Here is a 21709-nt window from a genome sequence, read left to right as displayed (position 1 = left end):
CACAGAGTTGTTGCTCTCACAAGTTCTCACTTGTCTGTCCTGGCTGCAAGTTTCTCTTGCACAGTAACTTTTCTTTCTCTGCTTAATGTTCCTCTAGAGGTGCTACCACCATCACTGGTAGGCTTGGCCAGCATTGGGTCCATCTTGGAGCCATCTGGCATTGGCTCTGTCGGATGTGGGGGAAGCTTCCGGTAGCTTCTCACAGAAGCCACCCCTGTAGCCCCCTTGCTACCCAAACCTTACTCTGCAAACCCAATACAGGGTTTTCTGGAGTGTTGGTGTGCTTCTTACATCACTGCCTCTATTTTATGTGTGGTTGACTGAAACAGTCCAATACTGCAAGGGACTATCAGCTTTACCTCTACTGTTGCTTTCTTCACTTATCTGCAGTTTCCCTTCTTTGTTAATGCATCTAAATCCTCCTTTCCTTATTTGCATTTTTGCTTCTGTTCCCTTGAGAAAAATAGGAGAAATGTCCTGATTTCAGCCTCCTTGCTGTCCTGACAAGGCCAGTTCTAGCCTCTAGCTGAGGTACCTTAAGGCAGTTTTCTAGACATCTGAAGCGTGAGGCAGGTCAGAGGAAGGCCCTGTAGGTGTCATAATATGGATAGTTCATACTGTAAGCCTTAATGATGAAATTCCCAAAGTGGTCTGTATCAAAGCCTTGCTTTGTTTATAACTTCTGTAAATGGATGTTTATAAGATCTAGCTTTTCCTCTTATCTAAAGCAGACTTACAGAAATAGTATCCCTCTTGATTCATCTATCTTGTCCTTTTGTAGGACAACGTTTTCAGTTCCTTGATGTTTTCTTGTTATTAAGATGAAGTTACACCATGCTTTATCCTACACGGTGTCCTGGATTTTGTGAAAGAGGTGGATCTTGCTTGTACTAAATTATCAAAAGGTGGTGTGCATTGTCGTTCACCAAGAGTAATCTACGTAAATTTAGTTTGTCGGTTAGGGAGCATTGATGACTCTCATCATCCTGTCATAATAATTTGTTGATACAAGGTTGTGTAGCATACTGTGTGAAATGATACGGTCTCCTTGCATCAGCAAAGTCTACCATGTTGCCTTCTGGTAAGATTTCTGGGTTCAACTCTGCAAACTCTCAATTTAGTTTCTCCTTAGTCTTTGCAGACTATTCCTGCTGGTTTTTTTCTGTGTGAATCAGTTCTTTGACTGTAATCTTCACACCTCTGAGCCAAAAACGGAAAGCTGTCTTCATATGGGAGCAGAATTAATGTGGCATTCTACTTGGTCTAATATGGCCTGCATGTTGATGAATGTTTTTTATAAAAATTGTAAGAACAGAAGTGATGTCAAAGCTTACCACTTCTTAGGTAAGATTTGACTTGCCTCTGTATGTGTCGAAAACAGAACTACTAATACAATACCAGTCTTCATTAACATTTAGACTGTTCATCCTTATTCCCAAAATATGCATGTCCTTTCTCTGATTTACCTTTTATATTTTGCAATTCTGATCTTGGATTGTATTTTATTGACTGACTCTTCACCTCATCCTGACGCAAGAACTGTATTCTTTGGTCTCAACAGTGAGCTGATGATAGTCTGATGTAAGGCTGTCACAGTCACAGATCAAAATCTTTGAGATGAAATTTTAGTGTGAAGGTGAACGAACTGGGATTGAGAACACTGCTGTAGTACTGCTTTTGTCATAGGCTTTAAGGATGGCTTATTTTAAAAATGCTTTGAATTTTTATAAACCAATTGAAAATAGAGCACTCTTGATCATGTGATGACTTAGTCGTTCAGAGTGCCTTACATTGACATGTAACATTACTATGGAGGAACATCCTGTCCCCAATTCCCCTTCCAAGTTTTTGTTCTAGCAGAAGTATACACAGATGGAGATTTATTTTCTGGTAATCATGACACTAATAATTAATCTGACTGCAAACAGAATTTGAAATGTCTTTTTATAAACTATTACTGGGATTCAGAGTGATCTTGTGGGTTTGATGTGAATGTTTTCTCATGAGTGGTGGAACTTAAGCTTGATCTAGACAGCAGTTTTCATGAGTCCGTTCCATTATGAACTTCCTTGGCATGTTAGTGTCAGAAAATCTTTGAAGCTGAATAAGAAGGCCACCAGCTACCAGTTTCAGGAAGGTGTCTTTGATGAGTAGGATTAATCCAGAAAAGCGATTCATCAGCTTTAATGGTCCCGTATCATTCCCTGCCACCCCCACTGTCATCCTCTCCCAATACCATTGTACCACATAATGTCGTTATTAAATATACTAATATAACTGCCAAGGAATTGCAAAAAGAAATTAAGCCTGGCTTGAATTTTGGTCATCAATGCATAAACTAATTAAGATGCATAAGTATCTTAAAGGAAAGTAAGTTATGAGATAATACATTTTGTCAGTTCACAAAAAAATCTATGTTTTTTTCCTCATATGCTGGCTAATTCTTCTTTTCCATGTCTCTAGTGTAGATTTAAGGAAAAAACGTCTCCTGAGTAGTTGTGTGGCATACATACCATGTGTGAGAAGTGACAGATTCTTTATTTCTTTGAAGTCTTGAAAAAAACTTTGAAGTTATTCAATGGATTGTGCTATGTGATTCAATGCTTCAGAAATGCTTTCTTGGAGCTCCTTATTCTGCTGATCCAGAGTCAGCATGTGACATCTGTTACATCTTTCCCTATCTCCAAAGTCTGTACAATGAAAACTTTGAAAAATAACAAGTTTCTTGATCATAGAGAAAATTCCCAGAGATCTACCAGGCATGAATTTTCCCCCAACATACACAGTGGTCTTTGAGTACTTACTTTAACAGAGTGAAAGGCTGCTGCCTGGGAATTTACCTGTCTCCGGAGGAGGCCAACACACTCCTAGAGGTGTCTGGGAGAATTCTCAGGACCTAGGTGTGGACCTGCAACCAGTATCTACAAAACTTGAGTTGGAGGAGTCTATAGCTGCTATCTGAGAATTCACCTGGGCAGGAGAAAATACAACAAAAGGCTCATGAGTTAAGACAAGGACAGGGAGGGATCACTCACCAGTTATGGTCATGGGTGAAACTGACATGACTTGGGGAAAAAAACCCATCAATTTAATCTGTTACCAGACCACAGTAGGATAAGGACCAATATAACCAGATCTTGAAAACACTTTCTTCCCAACCCCTCCCTTCTTCCCAGGTTCAGTTTGTTCTTGATTTTTCTACCTTCTGGCAACTAGTGGCACAGAGGAGCAGGGAATGGGGATTGTGGTCAGTTCATCACAGGTGATGAACTCTGCCACTCCTTCCTCCACAGGGAAAAAACTTCTCACCCTCTTCCCGTGCTCTGGTGTAGAGTTGATCCCACAGGAGACAGTCCTCACCAAACTTATCTGATCCCAGTCCTTCCCAAAGGCTACAATTTTTCATGAACTGCTCCACTGCTTCAGTGTGGATCCCTTCCACAGAGCACAGCCGTTCAGGAGCAGCCTGCTCCAGCATAGGCTTTCTGTGGACTCATGACTGTCTTTGAGCACAGCCAGCTGCTCTGGCATGGGATCCTCCACAGGCTGCTGGAGAATGTCTGCTCTGGCATATCTCCTCCCATTGTTCTTTGCTGACCTCAGTGTCTCTGTTATTGTTTCTCTCCTATCCCACTGCCTCCCTCTGCCGCAGATTTTCCCTTCTTTAAATATATTCCCACAAAGGCTAACTACCATCAATGATTGACTCAGCTTTGGCTAGAGGTGGGTATAACTTGGAGCTGTGTAGGTGTCTGGCAGCTTCTCACAGGATCCAGTCTTGTAGCACTTTGCTCACTAACAAAAACCCTGCCACATAAACCCAATTCAACACTCCTGGAGATACTGTTTCCAGGCTTTTGGAAGGAAGCCAGCTGAAGAGCCTTGTGTATGTAGAAGGCAGATCCATGCTCTCAACTTTTCTGGGAGTCCTACCAAGCAGCTTTGGAGCTCTGAATAGCCCAGTGCCTTCATGTACTTAATTGCATTGGTTGAGGTTCTTCAAAAGTGCTGTTCACTCTAAGCATTTTGGGAGTGAAGCTTGGGAAGTATATTCTCTCAAGTAGCTTGTGGGAAGGAAGGTCAGAAGTTTTCAGACTTTCCCTTCATTGTTAAAGTTATTGAACTTTGGTTTTGTTAGCTATGCCTTTCTCTGAAGTCTACATAGTCTTGGGTAAGATCTGTTTTGATATCACAATAAGTGTGGTTTTTATGGGGGTAAGTTGAAGGTATGTATTTAGCTAGCTATTTGAAGTTTTTGCTTCGTGCAACTTACAAGCTGATTGTAGTCTGCTGCAGGGGATGTTTATTTATATGCTTTCTTTAAGTCAGACTCTTCTAGTCAATGATGTTTGGTCGTTTCCCCTGTCAAATCTAAGTGTAATTAAAGAGCCAGTATCAGGCATCCCAATGTGATGCTTTCCTACAAGAAGGGTAGGTGGTGTTGGTGGGATTTCTACAGGTGCTTCTGGTATCTGATATAGGTTGTGATGGCTGCTAGAAGTCAACAACACCTTTTTGTAGTTTCTCAGAAAGCAGACTTGGCGTGAGGCATTAGAATGATATCATAGGTTTAGCATGTTTATTATATTGTGGTGTTTGGGCGCATGCAGTTGGTTAACTGATCAGTTATGTGAAAACAAATCTAGCCCTTTAAAGGGCTTGAGAGTTGAGCAGAGAGGAACCTCATGAGGTCCAACAAGGACAAGTGCAGAGTCCTGCACCTGGGGAGGAGCAACCCCATGCACTAGTACAGACTGGGGGTTAACTCGCTAAAGAGCAGCTCTGCAGAGAGAGACCTGGGAGTCCTAGTTGATAATAAATGAAACATGAAGCAACAATGTGCCCTCGTGGCCAAGAAGGCCAATGGCATCCTGGGATGCATCAAGAAGAGTGTGGCCAGCAGGTCATGAGAGGTTCTGGTCCCCTTCTACTGTACTGTGGTGAGGCCTCATCTGGAGTCCTGTGTCCAGTTCTGGGCTCCCCAGCTCAAGAGATACAGAGAACTTTTGGAGCGAGTCTACCACAGGGCCACCAGGATATCAGGGGACTGGAACATCTTCCTTGTGAGAAAAGGCTGAGGGACCTGGGGCTGTTTATTCTAGAGAAGAGGAGACTGAGGGGGATCTCGTTAATAGTCACAAATGCCTGATTGGCATCACTTCTGTTGTATCCAGTGACAGAACTAACAGTAGTGAAAAAAAGCTGGAACACAAAGTTCCATTTAAGCATAAGGAAAAACTATTTTGCTGTTCAGGTGAGGGAGCCCTGGCACAGGCTGCCCAGGGAGGATGTGGAGTCATCTTCTCTGGAGGTTTTTAAAACCTACCTGAACTTGTTCCCAAGTGACATGGTCTAGGTGGACCTGCTTTAGCAGGAGGGTTGGACTGGATGATCTATAAAGGGCCCTTCCAACCCTTTCCATTCTGTGATTCTCTAAATGCCCATTATGACTTCTCACATTTAAGTAAAAAAGGGAAGTGGAACTAGGAAAAAAGTCGAATATTTTTCAATACCACCAGTAACAGTACCCACAGTATTTTTGTCCAACTCTAGAACAGAATGACTTTAATGAAAATAATCTGAAGAGCTACATAAAAGCACCTCTTGACCCCAGAGTTTGATGCTAGTATCAGTAAATGCCTAAGCATTAATACTGCTTTTGTCAAGAATTTTAAACTCTTGACTTCTATAATGACATAACTGTCACCTTCAGAACCACATGAAGGTTTTACTCAGTTATGCCCTCTGCTTTCAAAAGGTCTCCAGGAGCAACAGTGCTATGACAGTCATAAGTACCAATAAAAACTGCAGTCTACCTTCATCTGTGTATAGAGTCTGCAGCATTGGACTGGGGAACACCATCCCTTCTTAGAGAGGTTATCTGCTTTGCTTACACTGACTGTTCAAGCAAGAATGGATTGCACAGAACAAATTTAGATTTTGTTACCTCCAAGGAAGAAGCATTGACATAGCTTCAAGTGATGGATGTTCTTCTCTGAGTTGGTAGATATACTACCAATGAGAGGTACTTCTGTCTCACAAACCTTATGTCTGAGTAGCTTTAAGCATTCCAAAATGGCAAGCACCCAGTTTCCCTTCATTTTACTCTCTTCCCAAAGAAGGGGGGTGTCTGAAGTTGTAAGTAGAAACTGAAAACTAAAGAATCTGAACATGGGTTTCAAATGTCTTGGAAGAGAGACAGCATGGTCACATGTCAAAGCTTCTTAGATATAGTCTTATTTTCACCAATACTCTTAAGTAGGAGAGGATCTGTTGGCTTTGTTCCTAGTAGGAACGCTGGTGTAGCCACATGCTAGGAAAAAAGAGTTTCTAAACCAAAAATAATATAAAAGATGGAATTGTATAAAGGTGTATGATACTGCATCTCAAATATTGTGTACAGTTTTGGACTGCCCACTACAAGAAAGACATGGAGGTGTGGAGCCTGTCCAAAGAAGGGCAACAAAGCTGGTGAAGGATCTGGAGCACAAATCTTATGGGGAGGGTATGAGGAAACTGGGGTTGTTTTAGTCTGAGGAAAAAGAGGCTGCAGGGAGACTTTAGCTTTCTACCTGAAAGGATTGTGTGGCACAGTGGGTGTTGATCTCTTTCTCAAAGTTACAGAGATCAGGACAAGAGAAATTCACCTCAAGTTGCACCAGGTGAAGTTTAGATTAGATATTGGGAAAGATTTCTTCACTGAGAGTGTTGTCAAGCATTGGAATGGGCTAACCAGGAAAGCGGTTGACTCACCACCCCTGGAAGTATTCAAAAGATGTGTAGATGTGGTCCTTAGAGTCATGTTTTAGTAGTGGCAGTGGGCAGTGTTGGGTTAGTGGTTGGACCTAATGTCTTAAAGCTTTTTTCCAACCTGAGTGATTCCGTGAAAAACAGGTCTGTGCTCTCAATTTCATTGTTGCAACTAGATGCACAGCTACTTAGGAAGAACACTTCCACTGGTACCAAAACCCTATTCTGCCATTGACCACAGTGCCACTGCTGTGGTTTAACCCCAGCCAGCAAAACAGTAGCACACAGCTGCTCTCTTACTCCTTCCTGCTCCTTTGACCCTGTGATGTGGTGAGGAAACAGAACTGAAACGTGTAAAACTGATGGGTTGGGAAAACAATAGTTTAATAATTGAAATTAAAAAAAAAAAACAACAAAACATTTTATTTTCCTTTTCACTATTATTATAATGAGAGAAATACAACACAAGAAGGGCAAGTGATGCACAATCCAAATGCTCACCACCTACTGATATGGTGCTCAGCCCATCCCTGACCAGTGATCTGCCTCTCCTAGCCAAGTCCTTCCAGTTTGTGTACTGAGCATGATGTAATATGGTGAGGGGAAGAAGCCTTAATGACGAGGAATGGTGTCAGTTAGAAAAACAAAGTAGTCGGGCTTTAAAACAAGACCACCACACAACTTTCTGTTAAGTTAAGGACATAGATAGAGGAAGCAGTCAAAACTTGCAGTATGTAGCACTCTATGCAACACCAGTGTTGTTGAGTGTCCTATATTTTATTTCCTACTGCTCATGTAGAAGTTTGAACGGTATTCCAATTTGATAACATAGACTCATTTTACTCACCTCGTTACTCCTTGGGTTCCAACAGCTATTCATATGACAAATTGTCATGTGTTACTGAGACATTCAACTTTGATATATTTTCATCTGACCAAGTCATTTCTTCAGATGGATCAGTGAAATCCTAATTAATTTGGTGCTAAATGTTGTCTAATTCACTTGCGTTAGAAAGCTCATGATTTCCTTTTCCAATGCACTTGGGTTTGTATAAAAGTACTTGTCTGCCCACTCACCATACATGCTACAAGTAAACACCAAAGAGGGATGACGTTACTTCTTAGATGTTCTCAAACTGCAACAATATTGTGCATATGTCTTACAGTTTGGGATCTTGTAGTGAATCATAATCTAATCATACTGAATCTCCATTTCTTGTTAAAGATTCTTGTGCTTTTGATAGAATCCTAACACTGATTTAACTACTGGATCAGTTGGTGATACCTAAAACGATATTAGAGAGCACAGATGCAGAGACAACCGGTTTGTGGGGATATGGTAGTAAAGGAGTTCATCCCTGATTTCGATGACAAGCGGAACATTTCCTGCTTTATTTTGGTGACTTACAGATGTTCCTAAGCTTAGGCAATTGTGTCAAATTATTTTCCATGACTCGTGTGAGTCAATTGAGCACTGATTAATTTCAAACTAGCCACTGAATTTCAAGGTCATTTATGTGTTCAGATACACTGTTTTTTTTATAAGCCATACCAGTTTAAGCCAGAAATGTTACATTTAAGGTTACTTAAAGTCCAGCATTAAATTTAAAAAAAGTAGGATCCTTTTCTGCTAGGAAGCTCATGAAGTGGTCTCTGTACTGTATTCTTGTACTTTATGACAGAAGAAATTATTCGTCTTCTGCTTCCCATATGACACTGCTCTGGTGGGATACTCATTTTTTTGTTTGAGCTCTTAAGACATTGCCAGTCTCTCATTAATGGATGAGAAATCTTCATGTACAACAGTGAAATTAGTAATATTTTTTGTTTCATTTTGTATTTGTACAGATTATATCCATATCACTAGTTAAAACACACATTTCTGAAAAAGGCTTAACATGACTGAGACTGAATTTGGCAGAGCAGTTTTGCTTCAGAAGATGTCTCATCCTAATGTGTAAAGTTGCCAATATCACATGAGTAATAGGGCAAAATATAGCCATGCTCATAATCATTATATCACAGTGTGTGAATGGGTAAATGTAATAAGCATCGCAGTCACTCAGTTCTTTTAGGAATCTGAGAAGATACGTTCTAAGGAAAAGAGGACGATAAGGTGTGGTGAAACAAATGCTCAGCTGGACTAGCAGGTAGCCTTCAAAATTCTTGTTGCTTTCAAGTGTTTGAAGACACACTTTTCATTCTGAAAAGCACTATAGTAACCCTATAATAAGTGATACCTTTGTAAAGTGGGTAGGCATCCATTTGCTTTGTCTAAACCATTAAAGTCTGAAACTAGTCTTGCAACAGAGCTGAAAATGTATTGAGAATGATGTCATACAGTTTTATAATAAAAATGAGCAACGTGAGAGAAGTTTTCCACTGATTAACTATTTTGGCACCAAAGATGATATCAATGGTATATGTTGTTGTTAACTATATACTTTCTGCTTGACTGAGATAGAAGGAGGCAAGATTGTGATCTTTTTTGATAGATGAACCATATGGCTGACAGAACTTAGCACAGAATCTATGAAGACTAAAGTGTGTCTTACTCAGCTCTGAGGCCATCTGCCAAGACTATAGTCTTGGTGTTACAGCAAAGCTCCATCTAAACCTGTATTACTGTCTACTGACAGTGTAGCTGTAAAGTTGTTGAGCACTCTATTCCATAAATATCCTTACGCAGGCATGTAAGTTGTTTTGGTTTTTTTTTTCCCTCAAACTAAGCTTTTGGTTATAGTGTGGTTTGGTTCTCTAGCTCAAGTGTTTGTTTAGCACTCAGTCTATCCTTGGGATTTCTGCTTGTCACCTCTCAGTATGGTGATAATTGGTTTTGCTTTTTGTTTCTGATCTTTCTACTTTTTCTCACTTCATTAATTCCCTTTCATTTGTCAGAGATAGACTTTCACTATAAATCTCTTGTAATGTTTGTTGCAAGTCTGTGGGATAAACGCTTAATATGAAATACAGTCTGTTGTCTGCGCTGAAGGAATGGATTTAAGGTGTTTCATGAAGAAAAAAATGGTGCTGAAGTTTCGCTTTAATGTGACCTGGATTTTTATCTAAAGTAGCCTGCTAGTCTGCCTGTTTCTGACACTAGAAACTTACTAGTATCTATGTTTCTGCTTGGTAGAATTTAAGGCATTGCCTTGTCTTTTTTGAAATTAAAGCTGTGCATTCTAAAGGATTAATGTTTTTCCTTACTACACTGTTTAATATTTTCATACTGGAGTTTACACTAACAGTGGCTAATATTCTAATCAAATTTTGCCTGGCACTCTGAATTCTTTCACCCCAAGAAGATACTGCTGGATGATACAGAATGAGTAACTGTTGTATTCTGTATCTAATATGGCTGCTCATGATGATGGTTTATTGTGGCTTGTATGTATTTCAAATCATGGGAAATTGAAGGAAGACTCCTTTAGCTTCCTTCCTCAGCAGCCACAAATTTAAATCTTCATGATCATTTATGGGGGACTGGATTTCTTGAAGGTATGTATATAACTGTCAGTGAATTACACTTATGCAATCAGAGACTGACGTACTATGTTAGCATAAGAGTTGATGTGGAGATTTTAATTTTAATTCAGAGAGGACTTCAGGCAAACCTGAGACTGATCGAGAGTTCAAGTGAGAACTTCCTTCTTTAGGTCATTTTCTATGTGGTGTTTTTAATGATATCTTCAAAAATTTAAACAAAAATATGACGTTATTTGATCTGACCTTCCAAATAATAATAGTAGTAGTACTGTCTCATCTCACAATCAGACTCTGTGGTTTGAGAAAAATTTGTCCATTCACCCAGTTTTTAATCTTTTTTAAACCCTTTCTTCCCTCCTCTTCCAGTCTCCCAGAAAAGCTGTTGGCCCTTAAAATACAGTGTTGTGCAAGTGAAACAACTTATTTTTGTATTTTTTAGAAATTGGTGGGTATTTAAACATATATGGTGGGTAAAGTTACAGAATTGTTTAAAATATGTGTGCGTACCGTGGCTTCCTGATTTATAAAGTTACTGAATTCTTTGTAAAACAATATGGAACATGCAAAATAGTGCCTCTTGAGGAGAACTAATGTGAATGTAAATAACGAGATTTAAAAGTATAGGGTGGCAGTCTGGTTTTAGCAGTTGGTGAAAAGCACCCCTCTTATAGAAAGTGGCATTTCTGTTCTAACTAGCACAGATTGCAACAGAAAATGCCTTTAGTAGCTATCAGTTGGACATTGTTGGTTTCCCGAATCTTGGTGTTGTGATGTAGTAATTCTAGTTTGAGAATACTCTGTATTTGGAAGTTGTATTGTTTATTTGCTTATCTTTATTTCTCTTTATGTAACCTTTGCCCTTGTGGAATTATTCTGAAAATCTGCCTTATTCCTATGAGCTGGTTGAAGGTTGACTGTAATTATTTTCTTTTGCAGATGAGCCAACACGTTCCTTGAGTGGTCTCATCTTGAAGAATAATGTGAAAGCACATTTTCACAACTTTCCCAATGGGGTGACTGACTTTATCAAAAGTGAATGTCTGAACAACATTGGTGATTCCTCCCCCTTAATTAGAGCTACTGTAGGTAAGTGTGCTCTTATTGCTGTCTCCTGCATAATGAAAATGGTACTAATGTGGGTGAGAGCTCCACTAGTGACGTAGAGTTATTAAACTCTTGCACTCTTACAACTGTGTACTTCTTACAATTCTTACAACTTCACCATATTTTAATGCCGATATTTATTTTTATTATGAATATGCAAAAGTCACACTTACTTTTGCTTCCTATTCTCTTATACCTGATTTACCAATTCAATTCATATCTCTTGAAATGTAACTGAGCATGGGTTTATTTGAATCTGCTAAAACTGAGCTTGCTGTCAGTTTCTGTACCTCAAAACATTAACAAGGTAAAGGTCTGACCAGAACTTTTTCAGTACTTCACTTGCATCAATGAAACACTTCTGTCAGCTGATTTCTGTGCCACACCCTAGATATGCAGAGGCTCCCACATCAGGTCAGGGAGTTCTCATAGCATGTGTAATACATTTATGTAATGAGTTTCTGTTTATGAATATCTTTGGTCAGAAAGCAGTAGATAAAATGTGGTGTACAGAACATCACAGAATCGTGGAACCATATAATTGTTTGGACCAGAAAGGATGTTAAAGATCATCTCATTCCAGTGAAAAGGTTTTTTGTTACATGGATTTCTGATTTCATAAAAACTTTGCTTTAGTTCACCTCTTCCATGAAATACGCATATTTGCATTATTTTTACATAAAGTTGCTTTTCTTACTCCTCTCGAGAATATTGTTTCTTCCATTACTGTAGTCTTGGAATGGCAGAATGGTTTGATTTAAAAGAGACTATAAATATCAGCCGGTTCCAGCCTCACTGCAGTGGGCAGGGACACCTTCCACTAGACCAAATCACTTGAAGCCCCGTCATTGTAGTCATTTTTCCCAAAGGGGAATAGGTATCAGTTCAGTAAGAAATTCATCTTATATCAGCTGTCTTGGCTTACGATCTACCAGTTACTGCTCTTTTAGAATCTTATGTTTTTTTCTGTAGGATTTCTTCTCCAATTGTCTGACTTAAGGAATACAGACTGCAATAAAAATGCTCATGTCTTAGCTTTTTCATGCTGTCTTGTGAAACTGCTTTACTATGAATTTTATTTATGCCCTACTTTTTTAATGACAGTAGAAACAATTCTTTCAATGGCAACTACTTTTGTGATTTCAGGTTGTAGAAGAGTCACACCTGCTTGTTTAGGAGTTGTCAGTGGAGTACAGGGGAGCTGATTAAAGAATGTATCCACTTTCATTTGGATTACAGTTTTAGGGTTGTTTTGTGGTGATGGTTTGTAGGGTGGGTTTTTTGGAGGAGTTTGGGGGTTGTTTCTTTTTAAGAAGTTATTCTTGGATTTCTCCTAGTACAAAGTGTTTGTGGATTAGTAGCTCAATTCCTCTTTAGCTTTCAATAATCCTTGCAGGGACTGTTCAAGCATGTTTGAACTCTGAAGATGAGTAGCAACTGATGAACTGTATGCTTGGATAAGAGTTGCTATTTAGTGTATAATTTGCACACTGCCATTTGAAACGATTAAACGTTAGATCCTCTAAGTCTTAATAGTGAGATTGGCCTGGTACACACTGGTCTCTTAGTACTAGCTTGGTGTAAATATAAAACTATCTACTTAAATTGCCTTATTAGTTAAAATATACATGCTACTTAAAGCTGTACTAGTTTTTGCAGTTCAGACATTATCAATTTAATGAACCAGTTGCAAATAAGACCTCTGGAGTTCTGAGGGGAAGATAGACCAGTGTATCAAGATAGCATCAGAGAAGATTTAATGCAGCTTTCATTCTCCTTTGTGGTTTCCAGTGTCTAGTGCTAACCAAACAAAACCAAAACAAAAACCAAACAAAAGCTGATACCTTTTGGCCAGGATGGGGGCAAGCTGATAATCTCATCCTCTGAAGTCACCTAGCTGAAGAGATTGAGCATGGTGCAATACAGTTGATTTTACAACTACAACTTGAGGCCTATGGTAATTAGACATTGTTGTATCCTTACTTAGCTCTTTCCTATTTTAATCTCCAATGAGTAACAGTGTGGAACTGCACTGTGCTGTATGGTACAAGTTTTAAGACCCTGAGAAGATCTTCACCAACTCTTACTGAATTACCCTTCTCTTTGAGGCTTACTATGTAACATTTGTCATGTGTTAGTCCAGAGGAGTTCCAGGAATTTCATTCTTACATGTTTGTTTCTGAACCAACATTAAGTATACAAACAAACCTTCACCAAATCTAAGTTACAGAGACAATTTTGCAATTCAAATAGTTTGACTAGGAGGGAAGAAATTAATTTATTTTGTTCTTTTTGTGAAGTACTCCAGTTTTGGGAGTTTTTTGTTTGTTTTTTTTTTTTAAAGTGGATGTCGTGGTTTGTCCCAGCTAGCACAGCAGCATCATGACAATCTCTCATTCGATGCCCTCATTCACCCCCACGCTCGTTAGGATGGCAGAGGCCCCAGCGAAATGGGAGTAAAAAGATAAGCAAGGTTGTTGTGGATTGAGACAAGGGCAGGGAGGGCTCGCTGACAATTATGGTTCTGGGCAAAACAGACTCCAGTACTCGACTTAGAGAGGAAAGTAGGAAAGTTTATTCTACAAGAAATAGAACGAAATAAAAGCAAAAAGGGAGTAGGATGATGAGAAAATTACAATCAGCACTTTAAGATCTCCCTCCCCCATCCCTCCTTTCTTCCTAGGCCCAGCTCACTGCTCCTGATATCTCTACCTCTTCCCCCCTCAACGGATCAAGGGGGGCAGGGAGTGGGGGATGTGGTCAGTCTCTCACAGATGGGCTCTACCGCTTCTCTCTCCTCAGATGAGGATGACTCCTGGCATTCTTCCCCTGCTCTGATAATGGGGTCCCTCCCACTCGACACAGTCCTTAACGAACTTCTCTGGTGTGGGTTGCTCCCAACAGCTGCAGCTTTTGCTGATACAGGGTCCCTCACACGGGACACAGTCCTTGGTGAATATCTCTGGAGTGGATTCTTCACTGCGGTTGCAGTTTCTGCAGTTACAGGGTCCCTCTCTCGGGACAAGGCCTCTTCTGGGCATAAGTCTAATGAGCTGCTTTGTCATGGGTTCCTCCCCACAGTTACAGCTGTGGATATTGGGTGCCCTCCTTGGGACGCAGCCTACTCTGGCCATAGTGATAAAGGGTCCCTCCTTCGGGACATGGCCTCTTCCAGCCATAGTTTTAATGAAGTGAATCACTGCCCCTGGCTCGGGGTCTGCAGTGAAGTGGTTGGGTCCCCCCCACGGGACATGGCCTCCTCCGGCCATAGTCACTGTCCGTGGCTCAGGGCCTTTAATGAAGTGAATCACTGCCCCTGGTCTGGGACCAGCTTTAGCAAAATGAGTCTCTGCCCCTGATATGGGGTCTTTAAAGAAATGAAAATACATCTCAGCTTCACCAGTTCTCTCCACAAAATGCAGGGGAGTCTCTGCTCCAGCACACCTCCTCCTCTCTTTCATCACTGACCTTGTAGTCTGCATGGTTGCTTCTCTCCCTGTTCCTACTCCTTGCACCACCACCAGCCAGAAGGAAAAGTAGGGACAGAAGGAAGAAGATGAAGAAACCTCCTCTTCCGGGTTCTTCTTAAAAAGTGATCGTGGAGGCGTCTAATTGGCTCAGCCTCAGAAGTGGGTCTGGCTCAGAGCTGGGGAGAGTTGTGAGCAACTTCTTACAGGAGCCATCTTTACAGCCCCTTCCTCCTTACCAGTAAAGGCTGTCATATCAAACCATGACAGTGGATCATTAAGATCCAGCAACAGTAAAATAAGTATTTTCTATTAATCCATCTGATATTCTTTGCAGGACCATAACATTCAGGAGAAATGCAGTCTTTTCACTCCATAGATCTCTGTAGGCTTTTGGGAATCTTTTCTGCTCAGTTGCAATTATGAAGACACCTGGGTACAAACTGCTTCTGTAGCCGTAAAATTGTGATTTACCCTTGTCTTCATTTTTGCCCTCTGTTTTTGTGGATTCTTCAGCCTCTTACATCAAAGGAAACATGCAAAATATATTTTAGCTACTGTATGTCTTGTCTATAATGTCCTTTGCTCTGTAATGGTGGTGTGTTTTCCTATATATTTAACAAGAATTTTAGCATTTTATGCTTAAGAAAAGTCATGTATTGTGATTAGATCAATGAAAAAGCTTAGGAAAGCTTTTTCCATCCCTTGTCAACTGAGAGATTACTAGTTGTAGTAGCACTAATTTCTTCTGTGTTCATACTCATTAGAAGTAACTGTTAGTAGCGTTGTGGATTATTCTGTTTCATTTTGTCTTGAAACAATGTGGACTTATACAAAGTCAGTCCTAGTTTACAAGCAGCTTTCACTGTTGCTGTAGCTTAATTAGTTTCTCTTGGGATTTCTGCATGTGCTAGAAACGGAATTAGTGACTCTTTGGGCTGACCTGTCTATTTACTGGATTTCAATCAGCCAACCTCTACAGCTGATCATTGGATGACCTGCCATAGTGTGTAAGCTCTTAGTAGGTATCTCAGTCTTAGACTATGACCTTACTGTTTTGTGTAAAAACAGTAGAATTGTGAACACATAACTTAGCACAGATTTGTAAGTTTATTGAATGACAGATTCACACGGTCATGTATTTGTATTGTAAGAAAAAGTGACTTGGACACTGCATTTACTGGAAGTGAAGATCTGTATTGTGTTTAGAGAATTTAAAGCCAAAACCACCCTGTAGTGTTTAGGCATGATTGTTTCCTTAACTAGAATTACTGTGTTTGACTTCTGAAGTCTTCATGGTAACAGGACGGAAAAACCCACCTTTACATTTCAAAGCCCTGCAAATACCATTTGTAATTAAATGTACTTCCTCTCTTTTTTTATTGCTAGTTCTTAAAAAAACAAGAAACTTCTTAAGTCTTTAGATATTTGAGAGGAGAAAAATGAGAAAAACTGATCAAAATATGTGAAGGTGTGTGACATCTGATTTTCTTCATCCCTCTGATTCTTCTAGGCATTCTGATAACAACTATTGCCTCAAAAGGGGAATTACAAAACTGGCCTGAACTCTTACCAAAGCTTTGCAGCTTATTGGATTCTGAAGATTACAATACCTGTGAGGTAAGGAGACTTATGGAAAATAGAAAATTATCATCTGAATTTGATTATTTCTTTCTGTCTTCATAGACACTGCCTATATGTATAGTATTGTCTGTGTATACATGCACATATATTGTCTTTAGAAAACAGTGTCTCCAATTTGATACTTTTTCTTCTACCTGCATTCCCTGTTGAATGGAATTAAACTCCATTTATGAGTAAAGTCCAGTTGATGCAAAGTCACCAGTAGTGTTCTCCAGGGCTTAGTGTTGGAGCCTATTCTGTTTTAATATCTTTATCAATGATCTGAATGATGGAATCAAGTGCATCCTCAGTGAGTTTGCTGACAACACCAAGATAGGAAGGAGTGTTGATCTCCTCAAGGACAGCAAGACTCTTTAGAGAGACCTGAACAGACTGGAGTGATGAGTCAAGGCCAATGATATAAGGTTCAGCAAGGTCAAGTCCTGGGTCCTGCACTTGGGCCACAACAACCAAATGCAACATGACAGGCTTGAGGCAGAGTGGCTGGAAAGCTGCCCAGAGGAAAGACTTGGGGGTATTAATCGGCATCCAGCTGAATATGAGCCCACAGTGTGCCACGTAGCCAAGAAGGCCAATGGCATCGTAGCTTGGTTTAAAACAATGTGACCAACAGGACCAAGGAAGTGATTGTGTGCTTGTACTCTGTGATGGTGAGGCCATGCCTCAAATACTGTTTGCAGTTCTGAGCCCCTCACTACCAGAAGGAGGACGTGGAGGTGCTGGAGTGTGTCCAGAGACGGGCAATGAAGTGGGGGAAGGATCTGGAGAACAAGTCTGATAGGGAGTGGCTGAGGTAGCTGAGGATGTTTGGTCTAGAGAACAGGAGGCTGAGAGGAGATATGATCACTCTCTACAACTACCTGAAAGAGTTGTAGTCAGGTGGGGATTATCTATTCTCTTCAGTAATGAATGATAGGTCATGAGGAAATGGGCTCAAGTTGCACCAGAGGAGGTTTAGGTTGAACATTAGGAAAAACTTTTTTCACCAAGAGGGTTATTAAGTAGTGTCAGAGGCTGCCCGGGGAAGAGATTGTTTTCAAACTGTTATGATTCTGTGTTCTTACTGTTCATTCAAACAAATTTGTTCTCTTTGCAAAAAAAGGAGAATAAGACTGCAGATGGGTAGGTGTAGCATCTTAGCTTAGAAGTGTCCTGAAGTTGCCTAAAAAAAGGCATCACAGAGTAGTGAGCCTGAATTTTCTTACTTAAAAGTAGTGTTCATTTTGCTTGCAACTCAATTTGTGAAATGAACTATTTTGTTCAGGGTGTATGAAGGAAAACAAAGAAATACTAACTTAACTTTTTTAAATTGTGAAGAGGGGAAAAAAAGCCTTGTCTTTTCTAGTGCTACTTTCTCAAGAAAAAGAAAAAACACTTGAAATTGAAACTCAGCTAGTGATCATATCCAGAGTTCTGTTTTGCCTCCTAACAAGCCATGAAAGGAAATATAATTACATATCTAACTAAAATGGATACTTTAGAACCTGGATATTTATTTATCAAATAAGAATTAGCTTTTAAGCATTTAAAAAAAAATAGGAGTGAATAGGTGAATATTGAATACTGAAACTAAAATTATCTCTTATGCATTAATGATTTACCCAGCTTGAGGAGCTTACAGATTCCTGTATAAAGTGCTTAAATAAAAAGATTTTAAGGTTGTTTCAATTTAACTACATATTTGGTTAGTGACATTTACTGTGTTAGCTAGCTGTGTCGTGCTGGAATTGCTTGTTCGGTATAGAACCTGAAATTTTGCTTTCTTCAGAATGTGAAAGAAAAGATTGGTTTGTTTGTGTTGTTTTTTTGTTTTTCTTTTTGTTTTTTTTTTAAACAGGGTGCTTTTGGTGCTCTTCAGAAGATATGTGAAGATTCTGCTGAAATTTTAGATAGTGATGTATTGGACCGACCACTCAATATCATGATACCTAAGTTCTTACAGTTCTTCAAGCACAGCAGTCCAAAAATAAGGTAGGTTTGCTGTTTTGTAGATTTGTTTACAACATGGTTAGTTGTTTTAATTTAAATGGTCCTGCAGAAATCCACAGAGATTTATTCCAAGCATCAGTAATTTCCGTAATTATCTGTTTAGTTAATACAGTAGTCTCACCTGTTATACATCTTCCAAATGTCCAATCAGCTTGTGATTTTTGAAAATCAAACTGTTTCAAGTTTTTAGGTGTAATTACAAAAAAGTCAACGTGGTTAGGACTTAGTATTTTGACTAGTAAGAATTTTGTATTTCTTTTTTAATGACTTCAGCAGTGTGAGAGTCAAAATTATTTTACTGACAGTAGTTGCCAAGTTCTTGCAGAAAAAGAAAAATCTGCACCAAAACTTAGAAAGCTCCGTTTCTTATTACTCAATCAAATTAAATTAATTCGTCATCTTTTTACTGTAAAACTAACAACCACTCAGAAGTCCTATTGCCCTAGGCAATCACCTTAGGTGGCCATCCTTGAGCAAAGGGGTTGGACCAGGTGACTTCTAAAGGTGCTTCAAACCTCGACCATTCTGTGATTCTCTGTGATTCTGTGAAATAAGTTTTTTTTTCCTGTTTGAAAATTACATTGAAAGATTCTACAACTCAGAGATGACACTTATTTATTGCCAACTCTTGTGGAGAGATAAACTGAATATATCTCTGGAGTTGGGAGAGATGTAGAAAACCATGTTTTTTAGTTTACCACATCATGCAGTCTTTTTTCCTGTGCTGTGGTATTTGTGGCTTTGAGACTGTTAAACCGGTTTCAAGTTTAAAGCAGGCCACCTGCTGACCCACAGCCTGTCTTGAGTACATAGTGCTGAAGTAGCGAAACTATTAGTATTGTCAGTAAAATACTTTATATTTAGACCTGTCAGGACACAATTTTTTAACAATGTTTTCTAAGAAAATATTCCAAGAAATATCTGAACAGAAGCTTGCAGTTACATTAGTAAAAATACTTTAACAGATCTTCAAAAGCCTTTTGCCTTTACTTACAAAATTTGACTTATGTATATCTGAGGATAAAAAAGACCCGTTAATAATTGCTTTGCATGACATGGAATAGAAGAAGCAATACTTCATTTTTTAGTATGTCTCCTACTACAAGTGTGTGCTTGTTCTAAGCTGTAGCTATATTGTTGACACATATTGGTCTCACTAAATACTAAAAATATTGCAAAATTGGATACTTAACAACAAAGGCATGGTGAAGTTTCATTTTGTTAACTTGTATGGAATAATTAATAACTGAGAAGATCGATAATATACTCAAAAAGAATATATCCTGACATACTGTTCATAGCAAATAAGCCATGTGTAGTCATCCTGCTCTGATTTTAAATATTATCTATATTAGAGTAGAAGGTGATACTTAAAATGTGGTTTAGTAATTTTTCTAGGTAATACTATAGATGTCAGATTTTTTCTCTTTTATCTCTTAAAGATACTTGGACAATGTAATTTGCTTTCTAATTTTTTTTGCCTATGTTTAGAAAATACTCCAAACTCATGAAAAATGAAAACTGTTCCATTTGTAGGTCTCATGCTGTCGCATGCGTCAATCAATTTATCATCAGCAGAACTCAAGCTCTTATGTTGCACATAGATTCTTTTATTGAGGTGGGTGTACCTTCTTGGTTGGAGCCTTAAGTCAAATTGCATATTTATCAAGAGTTTTGAATTACGTTTTACAACCTTCTCTAACTACAAACTCTCAATTTCTGCTTGCCTATTCTTAGCTTCAGACCTCATGGACTGAAGTTTGTTGTGGCTGCTTATGCTTAGTGTTGATTAGTCTAAGAATTCTCCAAGCCAAAAAGTACAGAAATAGTATTTTGAAAAATGCTCGCTGTTCATACGAGGAAGATTGCATAAAGGTCTAGAATTAACGGCAGCAGTCTGTCACTTGTACTGCACTTGCCACCACAGGTTAAGAACCATGTTGCTGAGTCTAAGTCTCTCTGAATACTGCTACTAACCAGGGATTAGAAGAATTATATTCTGGGTTATATGGGGTATTTTATTTGCTGCTGTTATGTACTGTGACAGTGTTTCCTGGCTTCAGAACTTCATTTATGTTTAGGAGAAAAAAAAAAATGAGAAATACTGTTCTTGTGCCAATCTTAACGTTACACAGTGGTTTGGTTACGTTTACAATGCACACTGAGAGCATAAAGAGTTCACTTCCTAAACTTCAGTCTTTAAGAAAAAAAAAGATTTTCTGAGGTGGGAGAGTAGAGAAATATGTCTTTGCATACTTTAGTTTATCAGTAATGTCAATTTAAATACAAGTCAAACTAGATGAACTGAGATTTTTCAACTAGTACTACTTTTCAACAGAATCTTTTTGCACTGGCTGGTGATGAAGAACCTGAAGTACGCAAAAATGTTTGCCGTGCTCTGGTAATGTTGCTGGAAGTTCGAATGGATCGTCTTCTTCCTCATATGATTAGTATAGTTGAGGTGAGTCTCATTTCTCATATTGCATGATGAAGAAAACATTTAGAATTGCAGAAATAATAACAAATAAAAAGCAGGGATCAGCTATTTTATGAAGCAGCCAGACAATGCTTGACCCCAAAAGAGATCATGTTTAAAACCTAGTACTAGTGCTGATACTGCTACAGTATACACATTGAAAATCACTTTTTTTCATATTTATTGAACATAACAAGTGTAAAGTGTGTTATTTTATACAGCTCAAATGCCCTTGGACTTACCAATATTATTACTTCCCTTTGCATTCAGTTCTAGAGATTAATATCATTTGATAGTCCGTTACTGTGCTGTGTTAGCTCACACTTGTCTACTGGAGGACCAATCAGCTCTGCTTTTTGTCTGCTCAGTTGTTTGAGCTTTGAGTAATTTCCATATTTCTGTGAAGACTGGCAGTTTCTAGGTAGTGTTTACATATGCTTCTTGCCAGATTGAAAATACAGCTAAGATCATAATGTTTCTCATACAGATTTCATGTGAAAAAGTGGGTCATAACACAGTGTCAAATTCCATAAGAACTGTGTTCAGACAACAAAAAGTTGTGAATTTCTTTTGCTTCTGTACACAGGTATAGAGATGCATAAAATTGAAGTGATCTCTGACAGCCTTGTCCTACTGTCTAATCTTCCTATATGTTGTCTGGAATTCTGTGCCATTAGTCTTGGCAGACATGTCTTCATATAACACAGTACAACAAAGGAGTGCTGGTACTTGGTGGTGATGTTTTTGTTGGTTGGTTGGTTGAGACATCTAATTTTTTTGAGACAGAATAAAG

The 21709-nt window shown here is 39.0% G+C and overlaps 1 protein-coding gene across 2 annotated transcripts in view; it reads left to right on the top strand.

The window, feature by feature from the left end:
- Positions 1–21709, top strand: part of TNPO1 (transportin 1) — a 79410-nt gene that overhangs the window by 28431 nt on the left and 29270 nt on the right. For both annotated transcript variants that reach the window (XM_062017343.1, XM_062017342.1), the window contains 5 exons: positions 11173–11322; positions 16321–16427; positions 18289–18422; positions 19977–20058; positions 20779–20901. In XM_062017343.1, coding sequence (XP_061873327.1) covers positions 11173–11322; positions 16321–16427; positions 18289–18422; positions 19977–20058; positions 20779–20901 — 596 coding nt within the window. The remainder of the gene's footprint in view (positions 1–11172; positions 11323–16320; positions 16428–18288; positions 18423–19976; positions 20059–20778; positions 20902–21709) is intronic.

The sequence above is a fragment of the Colius striatus genome, chromosome Z, assembly GCF_028858725.1.
Source record: "Colius striatus isolate bColStr4 chromosome Z, bColStr4.1.hap1, whole genome shotgun sequence".
Taxonomy (NCBI): Eukaryota; Metazoa; Chordata; class Aves; order Coliiformes; family Coliidae; genus Colius; species Colius striatus.
Note: the sequence above shows the minus strand (reverse complement) of the source record. Positions and strands in the feature narration are given on the sequence as shown.